General features: G+C 45.2%; 1 protein-coding gene across 2 annotated transcripts in view; it reads right to left on the reverse strand.

Moving 5' to 3' along the window:
- Positions 1-27,154, reverse strand: part of VIT (vitrin) — a 101,455-nt gene that overhangs the window by 6,730 nt on the left and 67,571 nt on the right. Inside the window, exons 9-13 of one of the 2 annotated variants that reach the window (XM_026018949.2) lie at positions 22,643-22,687; positions 21,072-21,134; positions 17,238-17,385; positions 4,129-4,232; positions 1,141-1,367 (exon numbers count right to left, since the gene is read on the reverse strand). In XM_026018949.2, coding sequence (XP_025874734.1) covers positions 1,141-1,367; positions 4,129-4,232; positions 17,238-17,385; positions 21,072-21,134; positions 22,643-22,687 — 587 coding nt within the window. The remainder of the gene's footprint in view (positions 1-1,140; positions 1,368-4,128; positions 4,233-17,237; positions 17,386-21,071; positions 21,135-22,642; positions 22,688-27,154) is intronic. The other variant, XM_026018950.2, reaches the window with a different exon arrangement.

Genomic DNA, 27,154 nt, shown 5'->3' on the forward strand with positions numbered 1-27,154 from the left:
CAGCGCGGGGCCATTCTCGTACAGTCCAGAGGAGGAGTGGATTTGGTGGGAAAGAGGATGCACTTAGATTTTTACATGTAGGATTTAAGGTTCTTCAGGACATCAGGTGGAGAAAAACAATTGGTTGGAAACAGATGGCTACAGAGCTTGGGAGAGCCCAGGGATGGGCACAGGATGAGGTGTCTATTGCTTGTGAGTGAAGATGGAAGCTGCGGCCTGGGATGGACTCCAGGGGAATAGAGTCTAGTGAGAGAGGAGGAGAGGGCCAAGAATGAGTCTGGGGAAGTCTACATTTAGGGTACAAGTAGGGAAAGAGGAGAGAAAAAATGAAATAAGAGGCACACTGTGTCCTGGAAGTCAAAGGAGATGAGAATTTCACGGATGATGAAGTGGTCAGCAGCGTGCTACGGTGCAGGAGGTTGAGCCCTCTCGGAACACAGACGATTAAAACTGGAAGGGCATCAAGGACAAGCTAGTACAAGGCATTCCCCTTCTTCTCTTCCTTCCTCCCTTCCTTTCTTTTTCAAGCTGGGGCCTTCTCTTTGGAGGCAGGTTTGTGTGGAGTCCCACTGTGTAAAATGTACAAAAAGGTGAGCTGCTCTGGTGGAGTGGGTTCAGAGGCCTGGATCCCTATCTGTCTTGCCTCTATCTGCTGCTAGCTCTCCACAGAACCCAGGAGCAGGGGTTGAAAACCTGATCTCCCTGACCTGATCCAATGTCTTCCTTTTCTTGTTTATCAGGTTGTTTAATTGGTTGTGTGTGTGTGTGTGTGCACATGCATGCACACGTGGGTAAGCAAGTACATGTGTGCCCATGTGCATGCTCATGTGAAGCCCTCCTGGGCCGTCTGGTGGAGGTTCCCTGGGGCTGTGCGGGGAGCCTGGGGAGCCTCTATCTGAGACCTCGGGGACACCCCTCCTCCCAAGGTACTATTGCTCAGTCCACAGGGTCAGTGAGGGGTCTTGCCCTGAGAAAGTAATTCCAGGTTCCAGACTTACTAGCCCTTCACTGGAGGCTTCCCTGCCTAGAAGTGAGCTCCACGCTTGTTTGAAGGAATGAGAACAGTCTTGATGGCTGTTTACAGGGTGCAAAAGACAGTGGATGTGGACTTCGGGTGGGTCCCTGGGGGCAGTTCCATACCTTATTCGAGAAGTTGGGCTCTGTCACGTACTGCTTCTCATTCTCAGTGGCACCTTCGATGGTGATGAAGAAAATGTTGATTCCTGACTCTCTTGCGAACCTCGAAGCCTCCTCCACCTTGTCTGTGGGCCAGCCGTCCACAATCACCACGGCCACATTGGGAGCCCCGCCTCTGTTCCCATTAGCCTTGGAAAAGAAGTTCTTGGTCACATAGGAGATGGCCCGGCCTGGAAGAAACAGAGAACTTGTGGTTGGAGTGACAGTGATCACACAGATTGGAAATACAGGCAAGATCCCAGTGGCTTCCAGAGGGTCAGAAAAACCCACTCCTGCCCTCCCTTCATGTGTTTGTTTTTCCCTCTTTTTAACCACATTAACTATTCTGAGGTGTATAGTTCAGGGGTTTTAAGCAAATTCACAATGTTGTAAAACCATCACCACCACCTGCTTCCCTCTCTCATTTCACTTTAAGTCTTTCACTTCTAAATCTCTGTTATTAAAAAAAAAAATTTAGGGACCAGCAAACATGAGAAAGACTTCCATGAGAGTAAGAGGGTCTCTTCTTTGTGTGGGTGCTGGAAGCACACAAAGTTCTGTCTGGGAGGGGTTGGCCTGGTGGGGCAGGAGCCTCTTTCCTGCCTCCAGCTGGGGGTTCGCCAACCTAGTGCACCACGAGCCGCTGGGGGTGGAAGGCTGTGTTCCAGGTACCATGATGTCTTCTGTCCAGTTCTAGGTGAGGGGCATGGGTCTGGCTGGCCCAGGAAGTACTGTACCACTGAGAACTGAGGACTGTGTTCTAGCCCTGGCCATGGGGACCCTGGTGGGTCTCCAGATTTCCATTTCACCTGAAAGCCACAGCTGGGGGTATATAACAGAGCTGCCACCATGGCTTCCCAAAGCACTTGTTTCACATTGTCCAGGACCTCAGAAATTTTTCAGTCAAGTTGTCCCAGTTTACTGGGACTCTCCCAGGTTAAGTGCTGGAAGCCCCATATGCTCCTGGACAAATTGGAATGACCAGGTCACTGTAGAGTTAGCATGACTGTATATAATAAGGCAGGGCTCTTTACCCAGGCTCTCTGGACCCTTGTGGGACATTGGGGGTGTGTCTCCACAAATCCCCTGACATGATACACCATAGTTTGTGTCCCTAAGTATTTAGTTGGGTAGGAGGATAGCTTTCAGGAGATTCTCAAAGGGGTTCTCAATCTAAATAAAAGTTAAGAACAACCATCTTAAGTCTTTAGGATTAATGTCATTATACTCCATGCTTTTTGGTTTTGGCCAGGATCCTGGCTCCACTGGCTACTGTAATCTTACCCATTAAATGAAGAGTTCAAATAGTTACATATGTAGGAACTGGAGAAATGTTGCGGAGGCCTGTATGATCTGGCTGCATAGAGCACAACAGCTAAGAGGGACTCTTCATTGCTGAGAACTGTCTTCATGGCCAAGGAATAATGTCCTTGAAGGCCCAAAGCACCCAGCAGTCCCATCTAGCTAAATGTTAGATGCTTGTAAACAGAGCACACCTCTGGCTTCATCCAATCTCAAATTTGGAGGACATGGTCCATTAGTGCTTAACCCATACCCCATCCACCTTCCAGCAAGTCTTGAAAGCTGAGGCTAAAAATCTGAAAACTACATTGTTGAGACTCCCTTGCAGCTATAGCCCTGGATTTGTGCTAATTTCATGAATCAGTGCACACACATGAGATTTAGAAGATGGAAATAAGGAAGAAACCATATTTTTGACTCTCCTATTTCTACTGATGAGCACCTGTAGGTACTTGACTTCTCTGGGTGGTGCTAGAAGAATCTATGCCTGGTCTCTAGTTTTGTTGCTAATGAAGTCGGAGCATGCAGAACATGTGTTTTGTGGGTGTGAATGGAGCATGTAAGGCCTGGTTTTGGGGTTGACTGCTGTAGCAGAAGTTTCTTGAGTGTAGTGGCTTCCTGGCTGATCAGATCTCCCAGGAGGCTCTGCTGGCAGAATTGAGAATGCAATTTCCTGATCTTGGAAGACACAGTAGCTCCTTGGAGGTCTGTGTTCTGCAGGAGACCGTCAGAAGTCATCTCTCAAAGTTCAGCCTTGAGCTAGTTTCTTCAGCCCTTTAGGCTATCCTCAAAACAGTTTAGTACCTAGGAATAAATCCCTTTCCACTTAAACCAGCTAAAATGGATCCTGTTCTCTGAGCCAAAGCCTGATCAGTACAGGGCAGAGACAGAACACGTTATCTCCTGAAAAAGGTATGTAATTTTATTAAGATAACACTCTAATCCCATCAAGGATCTAGGGTGTCTTCTGAAGTTTCAAAGTTTTATTCCATGATACATTACTGGAATGTCACCGATCTAAGTATTCAATTGAAAACAAATCAGAAATCAACTCCACCATATTTGCAATGACGTGATATTGATTTGGAATCTGGGATAGCAGTGACTCGGCCAAGTTTGGTTAGCATTTTTCACTAACCGAACTGAATTTGGGCCAGACTTAGACTTCTTGTAAACCTGCCACCCCACCTCCCAGCCACCAAGGCTCAGTCAGACATCTCAGGAGACTCTGCTTGAAACAAAGAACCTGTTTCTCTTTGTAGAGTCATCACTGTAACAGGAGCTCACTGGAAGAAGACCCCCAAGGGGTGCTGCGGAGCTTTCTGAATGGAATTGGTTATAACATTTAATGTTACATAGTTGATAATTTGTCAGCCAATCAGGAAACAGTTATAATAGTAGTCCTGCTTGTCCGGAAGAAAGCTGCTGACTCAAGGAACTAGGCATTCTGGAGCTCTCCAGAATACGTGTAATAATGATTCTTGCCCCTGAATCTATGATGATACTTTGGAAAAGTTACAGATATTATGTGAGTCATATCTTGATGGCTTATCACTATTTTTTCCTCCTCCTATATAGGATATTAGAAGACAATCACACAGAGGAGAACTGTGGAAACAAAATAGAATGATCTGAATTCAGATCGCATACCTGCATTAGAAAGCCCTCCTCTCTGGGTGATTTTCTCTATGGCAGTCTTCAGATCCCGGGAATTCATATGAGTCCTGAGATTAAATTGGGCAGCAGGGTTGTCTCTGAAGAGTGAGAATGAGAATTAAAAATTACTGGAAATTTATTATATTTAGAGGAAAGCAGAAATCAAGTTGATTCTTTTACATATAAATAGAATGGAAGCTGCTTCAAAGCCTTAAGCTGTATTTTATAAAATGCCCCACTATAGACAGAAGTAACAGTGAGATGGACTGGGGTCCTCCTCAGTGTGTGTAGAGAAAAGTGGTCTGATCTAGGACTCAGGGTTCTAGTTTTGATTGTGCTGCCTTCTTGCTGTGTGACCTTGGGAAGTCACTTAACTTCTCTGGGCTTCAGTTTCCTTAACTAGGTAAAAGCAAAGATTGCAACATTCATACTGCTAAAAAACAAGACGATTGTCAAGTAGGATTTTGCAAATGTCAGGATGTCCCTAGGCTGCCCCAGACCCTCCTCTCCAGGGAGAAAACCCCAGCTAATAGCCACTCCCTGTGTTACCCCTACACTGGAATTGCATCTTAACTGTGGCATCCAGGAGAAGACATCCCCTCATTTTTTCATTTTATGGTTCCTGTAACTGGGTGAGAATATTCAAATCTTATCCAAAAGGTTAACTTCTATTAACCAAAAGGTCAGCTGGAGAGGAGATGGAGTAAATTAAGTAGAGAACCAGAATGAGAATCCTTCTCTAGAGAGGAGCCTCTGCAGGTAAGCTGGGCAGCAGCAGCTGAGCAGAGGGTGTGAATGTTTTATGACTAGGTGGAAAGGGGGCTGGGCAGAAGGGGGGCTCCCTGTTGGGTGGGTGTGCACTCCCACACCCATGATTAAGTGAGGATGCACAGTAAAAATACATCTCACAAAGCACTGACACTTAGCCATTGGCCAGGTTTCAAGTGAGTGTGACCTCTAGGGTCACATGGGACCAGGCACTCCAGAAGAGCCTGCACTTGGTACCGTGCTCTGATGCTGCCTTCTTGAAATCCTTAATTTTTGAAAATAGGGCTTTGCAAATTATGTAGCAGGTCATACCTACAGGTTATTAAGCCTTCAAGGGGAGGTAGAGCCCCCCCCTTTTTAAAGTAGACCCACACCCTGTGTGGAGCCCAATGTGGAGCTTGAACTCAAGACCTGAGTTGAGATTGAGATTTGGCTGCTTAATTGACTGAATAACTCAGATGCCCCCCACTTTTTTTTTTTTTTTTTAGGGAAAAGACTTTTAAAAGTAGCCTTTCCACAAACACAGCAGGAATAGGTCTTGGGAGAAACAGCTTTAGGCAGTTGAGGTGGGAATCCAAGGTGACTTACAGTAGATTCTTAGCATGCTCTTTGGGGGATGTAGCTTCTCTAGGACAGACAGGAGTCATCCTCTGCCTCACCCCACTTCCCTTCCCTGCTCTATACCTGTTTTCCAACTTTTCTCACTATCTCAAGGTGATCTCTGGGAAGAACTCCTGGAGGCTGGTAGTGTGACCCTCTGTCCTCCAGTGACACAGGCTGGTCCTTAGCCGAAACCCAAGCCAAGTGCCCCGAAGGCAGGCTTATCTCTGTGAGAGGAAACCAGGAGGACCGGCTCCCTTCGGGGAACACAAGCAAATTTCAAGGAAGCTCAGGGAGATGGGTGTTGGCGCCAAACCCAGCCAGCTGAAATGCCACCAGATGAAAAGGATTAAATGAAAACAAACAACAACAATGACGAAGCAAACCGCAGAATGGGCGAACGTGGGTGACTCTCAACCCGTGTGCGGTGTGAAGCCTGGCCCACCTGAGCTGCGGTCACCCAGCCCCTGTGCAGGTTGTGCTTTCCGTTCCCTCTAGGCTCAAGGGCTTCTGGGTTTATGCTTTTTACAGATCTGCTGCAGTGAATGCTGAACTTGCCCCCTTGCCATCAAGGCTCAAACCCTGGGCTCCACCTTTACTTGCTCATCACAGGGCCTGTGAGTCCTGTCTGTAAAGTCCTGGAGGCTCCTCCATGCAGGATTTGCCTTTCTCCCTCCTCCAAATGTCTGCAGGGACCCTCCGAGCTCATACACTCTGCTTCTTGCTGTTTCTATGATGAGAGTCTCTATTTGGTCTCTGCAAAGCCAACTGTACGCATATCTGCTAAAAAATAAACCCTCTTCCTCATGTTCAGCTCTGCGTGGAAAATACCTCTGCTCAAAAATCATCAGAGGCTCTCATTGTAAAACCTCCTATTTTGGCTTTCAAAAGCCCATCCATAATTTAATTCCAACCCATAACGTTCATATGGTGCTGTCTTCGTGTCTCACTATTTCCTGGTTTCTTAGCTTTGTGTTCTTGCTCATCAATCTCCTCATCTGGGAAACCCAAACTGCTCACCCTCGAGCTCCTGCTCCCTGCCACCTGCCCCCTGCCCAGCAGACAGTCTCCACACTTGACTCTGCTTCTCTACCCACAGCACCTTGCACACCACAGCACCTTAAAAATCTGCTCTATACCACCACCCATATGCCCCTCTGTATTCCCTCTTCTGACTCAGCCCAGCAGAATGCATTCTGGACACCTTCTGACATACCCTCTTTGCCAAATGCCTGTCAGACCAACCTCTTAAATATCTCTTGTCTCTCTCCCATCCTTTCTATCCTCAAGTTTGGACTTTGAGCTTTACTATCTTGAACTATTGCTATAGCTTCCTACCTGGTCTTTCTGTACCCAGAGCAGCCTCTGCAGAGGACCTTTTATTCAATAGGCTGTCATGCTGATCAGAGGCAAATTAATGTGGGAGCTAATAATACCTCTTCCAAGGGGCCTAATTTTGTACTCTTTTTCTTAAAAGGGTTATTGCATAAGCTTCAGAGTTCCCAAAGTCTTGATCTTCCCTTGGTGACCAAGGAAAATGAACTTTCTCAAGACCTGAAAAATAAAATATGAATCGAGCCAAAACAAACAAAATATTATTGGCTATAAAATGAAAAATTGCAAAATCAGTATTGACAACTATATAATTGTCTACCAAACATAACACAATACATACTTCATTAATTGCAAAATTTTAAACTCTTAAAAGTTTAATACATTTGAAAATGATTTGTGGGCTGGATTTTCTCCCTTGCAAGATTTCCTGAGAATGTCTGATGGTTGTGAAGAAATCATAGCTAATCATAAGGTGTTGCTTATACATAAATAATTTAAAAAGCAAAAATATAAAATTTTCTTCCAAAAGTTTTTCCAGAAAAAAAATGTATTTAAATGTAGAATTTAGTTGCTTCATCACATCTGTGGCATCCCCTGGAATGCTTCTCAGGAGGCTGCCTTATTATTGATCCCTTTGCAGAGCAATCGATTACCTGTCTCTTCCCCATACTATATATACAGCCAGGTCTCCTTATTTGCAGTAGTTATGTTCTATAAAGTTGCTGCAAACTTCATATGAGCAAATACTGAGCCATTGCTCCTAGGGGAGATACTGGCTTAGGGTCCTGTGCTCCTCTGGTCCAACATTTTCCGCAGTAGATCGATATATAAACTTGTTTAATGTCCATTTCTGTTGGAAGACATCTAATTTAATGTTTTAAAAATTAATTATTTAAAAATAATTAATTACATGTAATATTTCTGTCTAATGAAATACCAGCTGAGAAGGGTTTAACAGCTTTCTGACCCTGGGTAATGTTACTATAAATTCTTTGGCTTTTAAGCCTCACAATGCTGTCCATTATGTTTTTCGGGTTTTTTTCACATCAGTTGTCACTTCATGAATTCATAAGTTCAACTACTTTTCCATAGCTTCATCAGGCATTCTAGTCATTACTTTAGCACTTTTCGGAGCAGAATCACATACAGATCAGTGATTTTCCTCTTTCTTTTTCTGAAAGTATCGAATCATTGGTTCATTAATACTGAACTCATGCCTGAAGGAAACTTACTGAAGAGTCGTAATTTCAAGTACATCATAGCCTTCTTGTGCTTAGAACATTAGTGAGCATTTCAGCACTATACTTGGGGGCCATTTAAAATAGTGAAATCACCAATAAAAAGCACAAACATATGAAAAATGTGGCATTAAATAGATTGCAACAAGGAATTTACAGTATGGCAGCTGAAACAAGAAGGCAGAGCTTTGTCTTGTTTGACCTTGGCTGGGACCATATGTCAAGCAACTCAAATCCCACCCCGATGCTATGGTAGTCTGCAGATGGCTATAGAAGTACAGTGAGAATTTGCTTGCAAATATGGAAGCCACAAGTCATGAAAATCGACTGCTAACCTATTTGAGAACAGGCGCTATGTCTTAGTATTTTCTATCCCTAGTGCTTAGCATACAGCGGATAATAGGTAGTGGTGGCATAAATAAATGACAGGAAGAAAGTTCAAATGTCCTCTCCTCTCTTGGATCATCCCTAGTGGAGTTGAAAACTGCTTCAGAGCTCCACACTGATCCTTCTCTTCCCTTATTACATCACAGAGGTAGATGAATCCATCTACAGAGGCAGACAGATGAGCTATTCACATACCCAATGAATAGATGCTTTTAATTTTATTTAATGTTATTTCTTTTAAAAATATTGCCTCCCTTAGTAGATGAAGTCCTGAAAAATATAATCTCTGACATATTTGTTGATTTATTTTTAATGGACTGAAAGTTTGGATCAGAGGACCTTTGAAACTCTCCCATTGCTACAATTATTATTAGGGGCAAAGCTACTGAGCCATCCATCAAGAGACTTATAGACAAATGTAATCAAACCACTTAGAAGAATTTTACATTAGTATCCCCTGCAAATGACATAGAGTTTAGTGCATGGTAAACACTCAATAAATCTTTGCTAAATTGAAATGTAATTAAATCATAAGAATGATTGATATGTCTTTAATCTGCAAACTGTAGCAGCTCCTGGTACTAGAACACATGGGTGTATGTATTCTTTTTCAGGAAATATGGGCTGGTGGCCTGACACCCTAACCAGGTTACTTTTCAGAGACAGAGACTAGTTAAAAAGTTCAACTATGGGGGATCTCTGGATGGCTCAGTGGTTTAGTGCCTGCCTTTGGTCCAGGGCGTTATCCTGGAGCCCTGGGATTGAGTCCCACATCGGGCTCCCTGCATGGAGTCTGCTTCTCCCTCTGCCTGTGTCTCTGCCTCTCTCTCTCACTGCGTCTCTCATGAATAAATAAATAAAATCTTTTTTTTAAAAGTTCAACTATATTTCTATGTAAGCAAACTTTTATTTATTTTTTAAGATTTTATTTATTCATGAAAGACACACACACAGAGAGAGAGAAGGAGAGGCAGAGACCCAGGCAGAGGGAGAAGCAGGCTCCATGCAGGGAGCCCAATGTGGGACTCCATCCTGGGACTCAAGGATCATGCCCTGGGCCAAAGGCAGGTGCTAAACTGCTGAGCCACCCAGACATCCCATAAGCAAACTTTTAATTTGTAATTTTATTACAAGATCTCATTAAAAGAAAACTTTTTTTTTTCCCGAGCAATATCAAAGATTTCCTTTGGAAAAAGAAGAAAACAAACAAAGGCTTATAGCTCAAGGAATACATAACTAATTGTTCTGTTTGGAAAAGAAGCTGAGAGATTATAGGGAGTGAGAATTTTTGCACAGAAAGGAATACTTTATGCAACAGGAAATTATTACCCTGTGCATGTTTAAGAAAAAAGAATGCCTGTTAGAAATAGTTGCAGGTGATCCCTGGGAAGGCTTGGGACCTAGGGGCAGGGCACTGGGATGGATGTCAGTATTTCCAGGCTTTCCTGATGGTAAAAATCACCTGAGGCACTTGTTAAAATCCACAGGCACCAGATCTTCTCAGAAGAAGCTCAATTCAGGAGGTCTGCACTGGAGGTGGGCATTTTTGTTCGTCTGTTTGTTTTAAGCAAGGGATCCAAGTGAATCCTATACTCAGGGGAGTTTGGGAAGCCCTGCAGTCTGGAGGACTTCTGAGGCCCCTTCAGTTCATATCCCAGATGCTACTGCTTTAGCCCAAAGTAGTTTCCAGTCACACTGAGTGAGCCTTTCAAGGGAATTTTCATGCCAGTAGAGACATATTAACTGATCAGATCTCCTATAGCTCAGACTTTTCAAAACTGTTTCCTCCAACAAGGCATCATCACCCTGAGGTTAGCAATAAAATAACCTGAGTATATTGAATCTTTTCATTTTCTTAATGCTAAAATGTAATGATGTATGGCCTTAGGCACCGAGATGAACCATGCCTGTGAAATTAGGGAGACGTTCTAAAGTGACCCTGGTTGCCCAAGGACATGCCAGGAACTGCAGGTTGGGAACTCAAACTTACTCCTTGAGTGCATTACCTGGCTCAGAACAAAAATTATTTCGCCACCAACTTCTCAAGGGACTGAGCGGACATGGCCAACCCAGTAGCCTGGGCCAACCTGCTGATGGACTTTGTACAACCAGCTCCTTTGGAAAGGACACTGGTCTTACATTTCTTAGGATCAGAGATGGGAAGCAGGGTCTTATAATCAAATTTTGTTTTTAGATGAACGTTTCTTGTAATTAATAACAGTAATTCAATTCATCCACCAAAAAAGTAGAAAATCAACCTGCATACCTCTTCCTGCTGGGGAAAATGTGGACATGCAATCTGCTAATCTGAGAGTCACTCTGGAACAAACGGACTCTTAGGCTCGCTGGTCTGTAACTGCGTCACAGAGCTTGGAAGCATTGTCTGTGACCTGGAATGTCTGCAACAGACACAGTGTTTGGCACTTCCTGAACTCAGGCATGTGCCTGGCCACCCAGGGACCATGTCTAATGTAGATTCTGATTCTAAAGGTCCACGGTGAGGTCTGAGGTTCTGCCTAACAGCCTCCCAGTGGATACCGTGGATCACACTTTGAGTAGCAATGTCTTAGAGGATGCTGTAAGAATTAAGAAAAGCAGCAGTGGGTGGCCAGTGATAAGAGGAGGGGGAGAAATAGTCTGGAGAAAGTGTGAAAAAGGCTAAGAAAAGGAGGAGGAGGTACATAGCTGGGAGAGGATTCACCAGTTGACGGCACAGGCCTATGGGAATATCTGTGCCTGCACTCTGGTTGCACAATAGAATCACCTGGGGAGCCCTAAAAATTAATGCTGCCTGGGTCCCACACTCAGAAATTCTGATTTAATCGATCTGAGGTTTGGTCTGGGAATTGGGATTTTCAAAAGCTCCCCAAGTGGTTCTAATGTGCATTAAGGTGGCCATCTGCTTCTCTAGCAGAATGATCTAGGGATCTAGGGATGTAGGGTGAATGATCTCAGGGGAGCTCTGTGATAAGCCCAGTCAATGTGTGATGGGGCTATATGGGGAACCCTAGAGTGGAAGTGCTGGAAGTCAATTGTAGTCTTTGTTTTATTTGTACCTCCGGGAGAACTGAATGGTGAGAAATAGAAAAAGCATAGGATTTTTGTATAAATGTTATTCATAGCTCACTCAGCCTTGAGACTGTGTCCCTGAGGAATGAGGCTGAAGGGCTCATGTCCCTGTCTCTTAGAAAGGAGGGTAGAGGCACAGTCTTTACAAGTGCCATTAGGCCCTGGAGAGCCTTTCTAGGCGGATGACAGGCAGCTGCTCCGGGATCCTGTTAGTTTCTGTAAAGGCAGTGTAGGGTGCAAGAAGACCAGCATAGGTATTGGAGAGATCTGGGTTCTGGGCAGTGGGGCCACTCTACTCCTGGGAAGCTGAACTGTCTCTTACCCTCTTGGCAACAGACTGGAATTACAGACTGAAACATCAATTCCTGGGTATTTACTAGATGCTGGTTTAATAAATCTGAAATTGGACCCGGGCATAGACAGCTTTAAAGCTCCCTAGGTAATACCAGTGTGAAGTTAGGGCCTGGGCAGCACCTTCTTGCTCTGAGCCCCACAGAGTTGTGTCTCATGCTCCAGCCCTATCCACTTCTCCTTTGCTGCAGACTCAAGAGAAAGTGCCAGAATGGTCCTCCTTGCCAGGTGAATTAGTTCCCTATTTCTGCTGTAACAAATGACCATAAACCCAGTGGCTTAGACACTTATTACCTTACAGTTATGGAGGTTAGAAGTCTGACATGGTCTCCCTGGAAGGGCTGTGTTCCCTTCTGGAGGCTCTGGGCGGGGGTGGCGGGTCCCATTTCCTTGTCTTTTCCATCATCTAAGGCTGCTTGCATTCCTTGCTCATGGCTCCCTTCTTCCATCTTCAAAGCCAGCAGTCATCTATCTCTGACCATTCTTCCATGGTCATATGTTCCTCTGACTGATAATAGCTTTTAAGGTCTCTCTGCTTTTAAGGTCTCAGGTGATTAGAACACTTGATAATCCAGGATAATCTCCCCATCTCAGGGTCCTTAACTTTAATCACATCTACAAAGTCCCTTTCTGCCATGTGAGGCAACATATTCACATGTTCCAGGTGGACAAGTTTGGGGGCCACTATTCTGCCTATGATACCAGTCCTGATACTTGTTCTCCCCTCCACTCTGTCCCACACATGGAGGCTCAGCTAATCCATGGGAGCCTCTGGGCATCCTTCCTTCCGGGACGGGGTGGCAGGGAGGGAGGGGGCGGCTGAGTGTGCCACTGAAGCTCTGCGGTCCAGGGCTGCTAGGTAAGAAGAGTAACGATGCACAGCCCACCCCAGAGCCACTTTCCAAAACCCTGGGCAGCTGTTACAGAATTGTGAGCAAAGAAAAAGTCTATTTCATGTTGAAATGAAGAAAAACCAACATTTGGCTTTGTTCTATAACTGTTTTCCCACTGTTGGTATCCCAAGGTTGATTACAAAGTTCAAAAGAACATGTGCAATTCTATTCCATTTATACTGAAACTGAGGACGAAAATAAAATCATCTGGAAGGTCCAGGGGCACCTAGCACACGTGGATCCAGGCTGCAGTGAAAACGCAAGTGGCTTGGCTTCATTCATTCTGCAGATTCGAGTTCACCTAATAGCTACTTGCTCTGGCTGTCCTTTCATTTAGCCTTTCAGTGTCTCTATTGGTATTAAGTGTGATCACGAGCCTGTTGGCTGTGTACTTCTCTATTAGAACTAAGACAAGGGCTTAGTTCTTGGCTTTTCTTTGTTTTTTTTTTTTTTTTGTTTGTTTGTTTGTTGTTTTTTTTTTAAATTTTTATTTATGATAGTCACACACACACAGAGAGAGAGAGAGAGAGAGAGAGAGAGAGAGAGAGAGAGAGAGAGGCAGAGACACAGGCAGAGGGAGATGCAGGCTCCATGGGGGGAGCCCGATGTGGGACTGGATCAACCCTGGGATCATGATCTGAGGCAAAGGAAGATGCTCAACCACTGAGCCACCAAAGTGCCCTGGTCCTTGGCTTTTTGTCTAAGCACAGCATCTAGGTCTTTAGCTTGGTGGAAAACCTCAATTATCAGAAGCTTTCTGGGCAGATGAGCAAAATCTTCACTTTGAAGTCAATTTTGTTTGACATTTTAGGGATTAACCCAAGATTTAGTATTTGCCCTCTCCCCAGCGGTCATGCATTTAGCTGTGTGCTCTTAGGAAAGTCACTCAACTTTTCTGAGGGCAGCACCGCCTCTCTTATGGGAGGGGAGTGATGATTGTGGAAGGAAATCTGTGCTTGCTGAGAGGTTAGTGCAGTTGTGGGTTACGGGCTCCTTTGTGTGCAGGGAAGATGGGACCTGGGGAAGGGAACATGCTGGTACCACAGTGTTGAGGCTCCCCCTGGCCTGGATCAGGAGAAGAAACCCAGGTTGTGCAAGGTGAAGTTATGGAGGAGCAGAAACCACAAGCCTGTTGGTCAGCCTAGAGGAGAATGGAGTGGACAGAAGGACACGGAGAGGCCAAGGAAGAGAAGGGAGAGAAGGATCAAACACCTGTCAGTCCTATGACATCAGCCTCCCTGCACCTGGCTTACGTGGACTGGTTTTCTGTTTCTTGCACCCGAAAGATTTTTGTGTAGGATATGTCAGAATCAGGATTCGGAATGAGTACTGCATTCCATAAATCAGACCATTTTTAATACTTCCAGTATTTTTATTTTGTATTTGCGTTTTGTTTCCTGTTAATAGTTGAGGCTTTTAAATTCTAAATTTAAAAGTCTTAATTTAGCTGTAGAAGTCTAAATTCTGACTCAGCCCTCCTAAAGAAAAGCAGAAAAGGAAACTTCTGGGAAGCTGGTGGCTGGTGGCTGCGGGCAGGGGGCCCAGAAGCGTGGCATGCATGAGCAGAGATTCCAAGGTGTGGGGACTCCTGCCCGGCCAGCTCCTTCCCAGCCCATGCCTCTCCTTGGAGTGCTCATTCTTTATGGGACGGTCATTTCTTTCTTTCTTTTTAAAGATTTTATTTATTTATGTGAGAGAGAAAGAGCATATGCAAGGGGAGTGGCAGACAGGGGGAGAAGCAGGCTGTCTGCTGAGCAGGGAGCCCAAGGTGGGACCCTGGGGTCACTACCCAAGCCACAGGCAGCAGTGCTTAACCAGCTGAGCCATCCAGGCATCCCAGGGCTGGCCATTTCTTGTAGAGCCTCATTTCCTCTCTATAACATGAGGAGTTGAAAACAAGAGCTATCTATGGTCCCAAGGCTCTGCGATTCTGAGAGAACAGGGCTGATCCCAGGGATGGTAAGGTGGGCATTGGAATCTGCTGAGAACCCAAAACACCAGGAGAAGAATCAGATTCCCAACCCACCAAGTATTGGCTCTTCCTGCTTTTCCTTTGCCAGAAACACAGGCCCCACATCTGGGAGGACTCCTGCCTCCTCCCCTTTCTTGCCCCACTCCCTCCCTCTTTATACACTAAGACTGTTAGTCAAAGGATTGGAGGGAGCCTCTCAGGGAGGGAGCCAGGCAGCTGAAATCAAAAGCAATTTTAGCTGGGCACATGGATCTCCCCTTGCACCTCATCATACCCTTCTTATACCACCCTCCAATTTATTGTATTTCCCACATTCCACTGACGGATCCATTACCTCCGTGCAAAACATTGTGTCATTAGAAATCACTCTACCTAACCGGAACCAAAGCTAGAGGGGAGAGGCGGCTCATCTAGTCTGTTAGCCCAACATTCATTTATTGGTTGTCTTCCCAGTACAGAGCCAGTCACTGAATCACAGAACGTCAGGTTTGGCAAAGCCCTAATAAATCATCCCATGCACCCCCAGTACTTTACAGATGGCAGCACTCACATGGAGAGGTTAGAGGACCTGCTTAAGGTCACACAGCAGAGCTAAGGCCAGAATTCAAGATATACTGTCACTAGTTCATTGTACTTTCCACTCCACCCCGCGGCTAAGGAGGGTGCAGATGATTGATTACCTTCTATGAGCATCAAGTGAAGGAAAACAGACACAATTTCTCTTAAGTGTTCTAAATTAAGTAAGGACCCAGGATGCAAAAAAGATGAATAGCAAGGCAGTTTTAGAAAGTGAAATTGGTAATCACATTAGGAAAATGGCAGAGGGTGGGGGGTTGGGGGATGGTCTTCTGTGGGGTGGGGGGCCTTGACTAAAATGGTTTTCCTTCCTTGCTACATTTGCTTGTTCATCCACCTTCTCACTGGCACACGCACCATTCTCCTGCCATTTTTCTTTTCCTTGACATATTTATTACCTTATTTTCATATTATACTATAAACCTTGGTATACACAGCTTTTAAAGCAGCTATTTTTAATGCAAGATGACACACCAAGCTTTGAACCCCCCCATAAAATTGACTGGGGACATCTGGCACGAAAATGCTTACATTTCCTCCCTAGAGAAGCCTGCTCTCTGTTTGCTATCTTTAAAAAGTAATGCAGGAATGAAAATAGGTTGACATTTCGAAAACAAGAAAACAATGACCAAAGAAAAATCTTATTTTTCTATTTCAAGTTAAAGTCCTCAAGATAGATCCTTTGACATTGAGAGTTGACATTTGCAGCAATTGGTTATTTTCATATATTTGACTCTGACTATATACAAGTGCCAGGTAGCTCAACTACTAATTTTTCTTTGGGAAAAATTTTTCACGGGAATAGAAGATATTACTAAATGTGTTATTGGGATTTAGTGCTAAAAGTACAAATGTTATAAGTTCTTATGAAAATAAAGGGGTTTTGATTATTTCTTTTTACAGTTCAAAAATAAATATTCTAGGGCCTTTGTTATAACAACCTTGATTAAAATACTACTGCTGGAGATCCTTGGGAAATTTTGAAAGATCTGGAGATCCTCTGATTGTTGTCAGGTATAAGTGTTCTTACGTTTTTGAGGCTTCTGAGCAAGAGTCACCAGGGTCTGTGTTAGTTTCTATTGCTAAGGTTAAGCTGAAGATCTGTGGAGAAGAAGAGGTCATATTGTGTACGAAGGTCCTTTGTGGAAAGTGAGATTGCTCTCCTGCCCTTAATGGTTCCATCAATTATTTGAGATTTATGCTTGTTTGCTCTTTCAATTGTTTGCTTATCTGCCAACATCTGTATATCTGCTTTGGAGAAAGGCCTATTATTATGAAATAAGATTGACTTATGACCCCAAATAAGAGGAAAGGTTGAGAGTGGATGTCAGTATGAATGCTCAGTTTCTACCCTAACTAGAATAACGGAATGGACACAGTCACCTGGTGCTCAGCTGACCGACGGGACCAACTCCCCAGCCTGCCTGTCTGCTCCATTACCTGGGGAGGTTTTCCAGTAGCAGGTCACACGGAGAAAAGAGAAAGTCAACCTACAGCACCATATTTTTGATGCCTCTTACTTATAAGTGGACAGGAGGGAGCACTGGGTGCAGTCCACCTTCTTGGTCTACAGGTAAGGAAACTGAGGACAGAGAGGTGAAGCCCTGACCTGAGGCCATGCAGCGTATTATTGACTGAGCTAAGACTTGAATCCAGCTCTCCTCATTCCCAAATAAATACTCTCTCTACCAAGCATGAGTGCAAATGCCATTTACTTCCACATGTTCATTAACCTGTCCTTCCCTCCTGGAAGAGTCAGATTTCTTAAATATCACCTGAATTGCTTCCATTTCTGTTGTTTAATCCGTATCAGGGAGGAGGATGAATATGTGCTGTAGGATGCGTTGGTATGATTCGTGGCACAACATTCAGCATGCAACATCGTTTGATTTCTGGATTAAGAACAGCACTTACCCATACTGAACAACACCCATCAGCGGACCAGCAGGGCCAATGTCAAGAGTTTGGGCAACATCAGCCAGGAACTGCTTTTGGATTCGGAATCGACGTTTGCCAATGCTGGAGCTCCCGTCAATTAAAAATGACAAGTCGATTTTGCAGTCTGAGGAATGGAAAAGGGCTCTGTTATTCTGATGACCCCTCATTGCATTAACCTGGGCTTTCTCTCCTCTCTCCACCAGAGCCCCCTGAGAATCCAATGAAAAGAAAGTAGAAAGTTGTGGCAAGATGCAGGGTATATTCATTTATTTAACTTCTTGACAGATTTTCCCTGGGCACCAAGGTCCGGGACACTTGGACTAGTACTTATTTCTATAACTTTAGAAATTCTCTGTATCAGCCACACTTACAGCCTTCAGAAGCAATGGCCTTCCAGTCAAGTGTGGGAAAGCCCTAAGGATACTTTCCTCGGCTCGGACCATGTCAGTGTCAACCCCCAGATGTAGAATTCACCAAGACTGAGTCTCAGGACCTTGCGGTCTCTTACTCTCATCTTAATTTTGTAGAATTATGTGTTGAATTTTTATAAAGGTATGAAATCTGCAAGGCTAGTGAGGAGGGAAGGTCAGGAACGGTAGAATGAGAAATTGATACCAATCTTCTCCTTCACTTTCCTGGGTGAGGCAACCATGGAATTACCCACATGTATCTATACATATCAGTACTTGTTTGTAGCAGTCTTCGAATTTTTTCCTTTCTTTTAGTTGTGATAAAGACTAGGGCTGGTTCTGGCTAGGATCTCTGGACCTCTTTGAATATATGAAGGTTATGATGGAGGTGGGGGCTGAAAGCTATTCTAGACCTTTCAAACACTGTGGGAATTGGTCGAAAGCCATATAACCTGGTATATGGTATCTTCTCTGCTCTTCACTGAAATTACATCATCTTAGTATGATAAAACTGATTATTCAATTCTGATCAGAAGTTCTTATTGGGAGCTATATATATCCCTTTGATTAATAAACAAGTGGGGGAATGAATCGTTTAACACCTGCAGTCTGAGAGACAAAAATATTTCAAAATAGAGTTCTATGGGGAAAAGGAGAGAGAAGGACACTCTGATATTAGGAATTTCTGGGCTGGAGAATCCGCAAGGACACTCAGGCCAGTGCTGCCCTTTGTGCTTGGGCGTGCAGCTGCCTGGACAAGCCTGGATCTCCTTAGGCAGCCTCATGATCACTCACGAGGCCACTCTCAGGCTTCTCTTCTCTCCCATGTGTGTTGCATCGCTTCCATGTGACTGGGTCCTCCCAATCCTCAGAAGGAGACCAGTAAGCAGGGAGGGATATATGCATATATTAAATGAGAGCAAGAAATGAATATGAGTTGACACAGTTTTAAGCAGAACTGATGAGAAATATTTATGAAAGAGTGATACTACAGAATTGGCAGATCAAGGAAATAAGTTATATCTGGGAATGTGCTTCATTATCTTGCTCTGGTGCATGGCAATAAAAGCCAGAGAAGTAGGCGATGACAGGGACCTCTCTGGGCCTGGCTGACTCTGCTCCATCTGGAATTAGTGCCTTGGCTCATTAGCGGATCTTGCAAACTTTTATTTCCTGTCTGCCTGGACAGTCGGTGCCTGACAACTCTTCCTGTTCAGCTAACTTCTCCTGTCCTTTGCCCCCAAACTGCCTATGCCAAAGCATGATCCTTGAGATGAAGACCGGAAGAATCAAATAAAATCAAGAAGTGAGGCTTAAAGATACCACGGAAGCCTGGGAAAAAGGAGAAAAGAAGCAGAACTGTTCTATGGCTTGTGATTTGTATCCTACACAAGGCCCACCCGTTCTTTCCTACTCCTGAGCTTTGCAATGAGAATTGTTGCCAGCAGGTGGCAGTGGTGTTCTTCAGGGCTCCTTGCTCACCACGCTTGCGGGTTGCTAAAAAATGAGGACCCCCCCAGGCTCCACCCAGACTTACAGAATCAGATCCCCCCCATTTTAACAAGATCTCCAGGTGATCTCTGTCCCATTACAATTTGAGAAGCACTCCTGAACAGGGGTTTTTCTTCCAGCTGTCAGCAGACTAGTTCAATATGCCTTTTAAAATAAAAACTCAAAAAAAAAAAAAAAAAAAAGTGGTTAATTAGAATAAGGCCCAAAGGTGATTTTCTTTTTCAGTAAATAAAGCACATGGATCTTGAGACCCTGTTTCACTTCTTCATAGACCATTTTTTTCTTATTTCTTACATCTGGAACCATGCTCAAGATGGAAGTATTCATTTCATAGCTAGGTTTTAAGAAGTTGAGATGCTCTCTACTTGCTTGGCTCTCTTTACTCATGACCCTGACGGCTGACATTGGAATCACCTGTGCTCTCCATTTCCCAGGCTGCTCTAATGATCCTGGTTTCAGCTCTGAGCGTGCGCTCCCTGAGACCCGGTGGCTTTCTCATATTGGGATGAAAACATGCCGATATGAAGATGACATCAATACTACAGGACAGGATTGAGTTACTAAGCGTTCAGCATGAGCAATTTATTGCTATCACAGAGGACAGAGGTTGGAGGACAAGGAAGAAAAGGTACGATATAGTGTCTACAGGAATCAATCTACCAATTTTCTTAATTGCTTTGGTTTTATCCAACATGATATAATTTTATAGATTAATGCTTTGTGTTGTTCAATACATTAGGCCAGTATTTCTTAACCTTGAATATATATCAGAGTCACTTTTGCAGCTTCAACAAATAAAGGTGCCCAGAAATCTCTCTGAGTTGTGCTTCTCAAGGTTTGATGTGCAAAGAAATCCCTTGATTCAGTAGGTCTGAGGTAGAGCATGAGATTTTGCAGTTCTAACAAGCCCCCAGGTGACACTGATGTGGTCAGACCATACCCAGAGTAGCAAGATCTAGGGTGAGTGTGATTCAGGAGGTATGAGCCAGGAATTTGGCCTCTTGATTTTTTAAAAATGTCTTCAGTTGATTCTCATACCCAGTGGGGTTGGGACTCATGGCCCACTGGTGGCTGACTTGCCACAACTTTCTGAAGGAATCTGCAGGTGATCTCCTTGGCCTGCAACAGTCAACTGCCTCTTGATTTTCCTCCTTTCCTTCTTCCCTGGTATCTTCAGGTGGCTCCTCCACCTGTTTGGTGCTGGTGTTCGGGTTTAAGGCCTCTGGTTTCCCTAGGTCACCTTTCCTGTTTTTCATAACCTTGGTTTTGAACCTTAGCTCATCATCTTCCAACTCTGAATTCCCAGGTGGGCTGCTCCTTCTCAGTCAGTTCTGGGTAGTCAACTGTCTCCTAGACCTGATGTCTTGTGGAAGATGGCAGACAGAAACAACCTCCCTGCCCCCACTGACCCCACCCCTAGAGGTCCTCATGGAGGTACCATTTATCCCAGTTGCTCAAATCATCTTCCTTGGCTTCCTCTCTCATACCTCCACCTCCAATCCTCTAGAGTCTTCCTTCTCTATCTTCCAAATCTGCCTATTTCTCCCCATATCCACTTCCAGCTCATGGCTCTGTCTGCCATCATGACCACTGGGCTACTGACCCTCCTGGCAAAGCAGTCTCTTCTTTTACCCCCACTCCTTTGTCTCCCCTTCACATCCCACCCTGTTGCCATAGTAATGTTTAAAAAGTCTGATCCTTTACCCCTGGTGCACACAGTTTAAATCCTCCATTAGCTCCCCTTTCCCCTTAGAACAAAGTGACAGAAGAGAGGAGATAAATAGATCCAGGGTGGGAGAGAAGTGGGTTTGCGTGGGAGGAGTGGGGAGAGAGGGGAGCAGATCGGATGTCACAGTCACTCTGGGTTTCTAGTTGTCCGTTCACTTACTTGGATCTCCCTGGGATACTGGCTCCAAAGACTGTGTGCTTAATTCTTCTTTTGGAACAAATCCTGGAAAGAGCAGTAAAACTTTTGGTGACTTACAAGAACAGGAAGCATCTGGCTTTACCCCAGGGATGGGGACATAATGGATATTCACACCCAGCTTGGGGGCGGGGGGGGGGGGGGGGGGCTTGGTTTAAGGCTGACTGTGCTCTTCTCCACACCACCCCCGCCTTCAGAGATAAGAATGAATTACTGACAGCCTACTAATGACACAGGACTCTCCTGGGTGCTCAGAGTGTTTGAAGTCAGAAGACTTGGGTCTGTTCCCTACTGCCTGTTAACTGAATCTATCTGAGCCTTAGTTTCCTTATCTGCAAGCCGTAAGCACTTTGCCAGTGGAAATTATCCTTCTGTAAAATTCTGAAAATCTCAAGGTCAGGGCATGTGTCTTGCTCATCATGTAAACCTTCACTGTGCCTACCACATGTAGGTCCTTGGTCAACATTTGGTGACTGAGTCAATGAACAAAGATGGGTGAGACACTTAGACAGTCTAATGGGGGGGGCAGTGCAGATATAGACTGCAGGGGAGGACCTAAGATCCAGTAATGCAAATAAATAAGAGGGTCCAGAAAGCAATCCCTCCCCTCTACAGCCTGAGTTTAGAGGTAAAGCTGCAAAAGGGTTTTGTGCTTGGGGAGTGTGTGTGTGTGTGTGTGTGTGTGTGTGTGTGTGTGTATGTTGAATTTCATCCTTGGGGTCTTTAGAGCCATTTACATGGGAGCCAAGTTCACACATGTAACATCTAAGGGTATAAAGATGATCAATAAGAATCTTTTCAGGCTTGGGAAGGCCAGTGAGTTTCTCAGGCAGCACCAGAAGTTGGTCAGTTGGTCTCCTGGTTTTCCGGATGCCTGGGAGCATCCTCCTAGAGGCTCTAGCAGAGCAGGAAGGGGGCTCTGCTCCCTCTTGGCTGCCATGAGCTTTCTCTAGGCTTATTAGTTTTTCCAATTTGCCAAGCACATGATTTCATCTTTCCATGAAAGGTCAGTCTGCTCATCCCACTTCCTCGCATCATTTTAAAAATTCGCTTTGGGTGTCTAATGGCCTTTCTCAGCCAGGAGCCTCTCAGGGAAACTGTCTGAGGCTCCCTATTGGAAGAAGAAATGAGAGGCCAGCGTTCTCTCCTCCACCCTGTTGTCTCCCCCTAACAGTGAAATCTGCCCGCAGACCAAGAGCTGGGTTTGCTGTTGGAGTTCCAAACACTTAATTCAGTAAACAGTGAACAACACTCATTCACAGGAAGGGAAAGCTGGATCCCACTTTGCAAGGAAGGAAGAGGGAATAGAGGGAAGTCAGGGTGTGCCTCCAGATGGAGTGAGCATCGAAACCTAATTCTGGGGCAAGGAACTCACTCCCCTGTGGGTCTTAGTCTTCATGTTTCTCATTTCCCTTTTGTTATCCAATGCACAGCAGTGGCCTCTGCACCACCAGCTGGGTTATCAGATTCTCCTAATTCTGTAGTCCTATGTGTCTCCATCTAGTCATGGCCAGGAGGTTGGGCTGTATAATTACCTGCATCTAAAAGGACCGATCCAGGTTTCCACAAGTCCATTTCCCCTAATTTTCAAAATTAAAAAGAAGCAAACTTGTTATTTAGGTAAAACCAGCAGAAGCTCTCAAATGAAGTGCCAGGATGATGACATCTTCCAGCTGTGGCAGAAAGTTCAGTAAAAGAACATGGGACCAGACTTTGAGATGAGGCCACCTAAAACCTATAGGATTTTCCCCTTGGAAAGCTTTGAAAACCAAAGACAGAAACGTGTTTGCCCTTTCCTTTCATTCACTGTGCATCAAGAATCATAGAAAATAGGAATCCAGGGATTCAAGGGGACCTACAAGCTCATCCGATCCAAACCAATCCCCCCAGCATGCTTCTACAACATCCGTACCAAGTGACTGGATGGTTGGTGCTTAAATAGAGACAGGGAATTCATCATATACCCAATCAAGATAGTACATTCCTTCTTGAACCATTGAGACTGTCAGAAAGTTTTTTCATTTTGATCTAAAATCTTAATCCAACGCTCCATCCACACTTTTTCAGCACCCAATATGTGCCCACAGTCATTTGAGGTACATTTGACTCACCCATCTGTTTATGTTCTCTTCCTTAGAACTATTCAGAACAAATCTGGCCGCTTCAGGGGGCAGGTAGTCCATTCATTTCCTGAGTCTCTGCTTCTCACTGCGCGCCGCAAGCAGAAGAAAGCAGAGCGGCACCTGGCATTTCTATCCGCAGTAAAATGTTTAACGCCTCCACTATAAACTGGTGCTGATAAAGTGGAAGGGGTGGTCAGGAAGGGGGGGATTCTTAGCCTGTGGTCCCTGATGGTTTTGGGGGAGTCATGGCCAGGAGGGGCTCAGAGGCAGCACAAAGGTGTTATGAAGCCTCTTGAGGACACCAACGATAGCTGTTTCTCTCCTTCTGTCCCTTCCTCCTCTCCCCAACTCTCCAGCTCAGAAACCCGAACTCTGAGGGCCTAATGAGCCCAGCAGTTTCGCTGCATGCTGCAGTGATTAACACACTGGAAAGAAGTGATATTTCCCTTTGTATGATGGAGATGCCAGGCTGTTTTGAAAGGCAGACTGTGTTCGTGCACATTCAGATTTCACGGTGAGAACGGAGTTTAATTTGGCTCAGCCATTACTCAGGTGTGTGATCTTAAACAAGTTGCACACCTTCTGTGAGCCTTAATTTCTTTGAATAACATTAGCAGGTTGGATGAGATGATCTCCCAGTTCAAATTTATGCTTTAGAGTTTAAACCTTTGGCTTCTTTAGCCTTATTTCTCTATCGCCACCTACTGGCAAAAACCTGTCCTTTCCCTACAGGAACAACAACAACAAATGACCGCCCCCCCCCCCCCCCCCCCCCACCCTGGAGGGCTGGTGGTGTCTCTGTTTTCACCTGAAGCTTTCAGTCCCCTCAAAGGCTACAGAGAATCAGAATGCCCAACATATTTCAGCAGGGGTCTCCACGCCCTCACATCCTGTCCTGCGAGCTGGTCCTTCTGTTGGTGCCGCTTCTATTTATTTGGGACAAGTATGAACCAAATCATTTTTCTCCAAAAGCTGAGGGCTGACAAATATTTGGACAGCTGAGGCTTGGTGTTTTTGGACTTGGTAGTAATGGCACGTAAGTTTGTGAGAACACTTACATTCTGGTGTCGGGAGGAACCAGGTGATGTGAGGATAAAAGGCGTGAGAAGGCCCATCCGGTGCCTACAGAAACCCAGCCGGGAGCTGGGGGGACTCGCTACCTTCTCTGACCTTTAGTTTTCTCCTGTGTAAAGCTGAGGTCATCAGCACTTGTCCTGCCCTGCCTCCCATGGAGGGAAAAGTGTAAGGCAGTCTTACAACACAGGGACTTATTTTTGTGGCAGTCCTCTCTTGGTCATCGCATCGATACTATCAGTGTCTAAGAGGTGCCGGCTCTGAAGGATTCCCGTGGTAAGAACGTAGAACCATTAACAGGGAGAGCGTGCTTAGTGTCAAGCAATGACCAAGCACTTTGCAAGGTTAAGTCACAATAACCCTGTGAGTCAGGTTAGAACTATGACCCCCATTTTAGAGGTGAGGAAACTGATGCACAGGGAGAGATGGAGCTGAATTGGAAGGCTGGGATCTGGAGCCCGCGATTAACCACCACCTGTTTGTCACACAGGAGTGAGGGCCACGTCAGCATGTTAGGGTACTGGGATAGGCCCTGAAGAGAAACCACAACTCATACTAAAGGAGAGGGCCCGAAATCCCTGCTCTGAGACCCTGAAGGTGACCTTTGCACTGGTTACAGCTTCTGTTCCCTGCACATCTGGAAGCCACCAGCCCAGGACCCAAGCGGGAGCTGCAACACATGGCCCTTAGGCCTCTAAAGTTTTATGGGGCAGAAGCACAGGTGCCCCTTCAGCCCCCTGGTTCCCCCCACCCCCACCCGGAGATTCCCCTGGAGTGGGGGTGTGAGGAGGTGGCAGTCTGAGAAGCAGCAGGCTTCTGGAGCTGGGGCACCTCCACACCTCTGGCCCTTCAGCCTGGCTTCCTGCCCTGGGCCACACGTCTCCCTTGGACAACTCTCTCTTGCTATAGTGGAACGGCGGGTGCTCAGAGAGCAGCTGGCTGTGCCAAAGGTGTCACCGTGCCCACGGCCTATTGCACAGGGGCTATCAGAGAGGGCTGAGGATAGGCCGCGGGTTCTGGGCATGAGCTGTCATCCCTGAGAAGCATCCGTGGTCCTGGGTTTACACACAGGTTACCCTCCAAGCTCAGTGGGGGATACTGGTTTGGGACCTGGCAGTCTTTTCTCATGTAAACATTAACTCCATGGTTCGCTTTCCAGGCCAGTGAAGCTTATTCGATCAAATACGGTAGCATGAAGCAGAATGGTTCTGAGGAAAAGTCACTGCATTCTAACTGAAGCCATCGGGAGCACCCCTCCCTCCCCTGGGGAATATAGCAGGAGCAGCCATGCTAGCAAGGTGGCCTCTGTCCCCACCCAGAGGGCTTGGAGGAGGGGGTAGGATCTGGCAGTGGGGGCTAGAAGGGGCAGTGGGCTTGCCAATGACTGTGGAAGACCAGAATATGGGAACTTCTACCCGTAGAGGCACCATTCTAGGATCTGAAAATATCCAGTTCATCTTTGTAGTTCTAACCCACAGCACAGTGCCTGACATACAGCATGCTCAGTAAACATACATATTTCAAATTGTAGAACAGTTCCTCTGCAGGGGGGGGGGGGTGGCTTAAATTGGAGGTGAGGTTACATCTGTGGGCAGAAGGCACAGCAGGAAGGGTAGCAGGAATCATTCATTGGTTTTAAGTCTGGTGTCCTGTGGAGCAGAGGATGAAGTGTTGAGGTCAATGACTACCTCATTAGGTCCATATATAGCTGCTTGTATCTGTTAATTGGTTGCCCTAAACACAGATGAGGTATTTAGTGGGGCTCATGAGATTTGGTCCAATGAGGTGTATTTTTATCAGTGATAAGAATAGAAGCAAGCGGCATGTTAATCAATTTTGTGGATGACAGAAAAGTTGGAAGGGTAGTTAATACACTAAATGACAGAATTAAATTCACAAAGATTGCAAGAGATGAAACTAATGGAGAATTTCATAGTGATAAGTGTGATGTTCTAAGTTGGGTTCAAAAACTCAACTGCACAAAAGTGGGATTGGTGTGACCCACTTCTCTAGAAGTGCAGGAGAAAAAAGTCCTGGTGACTTGAGTCATCGCCAGTTCAGGAGGAGATTAACTGATGGGTTGACAGGACATCTCCCAAATGCAACTTGAGTTGTTTTAGTGGAGGCAGGTTAGGCTGAGAGAGGCAGTTCCCTGGCACACGGCCCCTGTGGCATCATGACCTGCTCTGCCTTATTCTGAGTCATGAAAGGACTGTAGTGTAGCTAACTGGGTGTACCACCAGTCACAGAAGGACCTGTGGGAGGAACTGGAGACATTTATCCTAGAAAAGATGAGCCCTAAAGGTGGACATGAAAGCTTCTTTCGTATATTTGAAAGGCTCTCAAATTCATGCTCTTAAAAATAATTGAAGACTCCAAAGGGATGTTGTTTGTGGGGGTCATATCTATTGTTTTTAATCATGTTAGAAATTGAAATAATGCATTCTTTCATTTGAAAAAAATATTAACTATTTTCCCATTTAAAAATAGAGCTATTGTGTTTTAACATACTTTCTATGGAAATAGCTGTTATTTAAAAACAATTTGGTAAGAAGTGTAACAATTTTCTTCAATGTCTGGCATAATAAAAGACCTCCCAGATCTGATATCTGTTCATCATTCTGTGTGATATGTGTTTGGTTGAAGTACACAAAGAATTGTGCAGTAGGAGATGCGAGGTCCTCACAGAATCCCTGAAAGCAGAGTCCTCGGACAAGCTCTAGTTAGACAAATTCAGATCTGTGGCCCTAAGTTCTAGATAGTTCTGTCTAACAGTGAGGGGCAGGGAATCCCCTGGCTGCTCACTCAAAGTAACCTGACCTGGGGCAAAGGCCTCTATCTGGCATGCCA

The sequence above is a fragment of the Vulpes vulpes genome, chromosome 8 (genome assembly GCF_048418805.1).
Source record: "Vulpes vulpes isolate BD-2025 chromosome 8, VulVul3, whole genome shotgun sequence".
Taxonomy (NCBI): Eukaryota; Metazoa; Chordata; class Mammalia; order Carnivora; family Canidae; genus Vulpes; species Vulpes vulpes.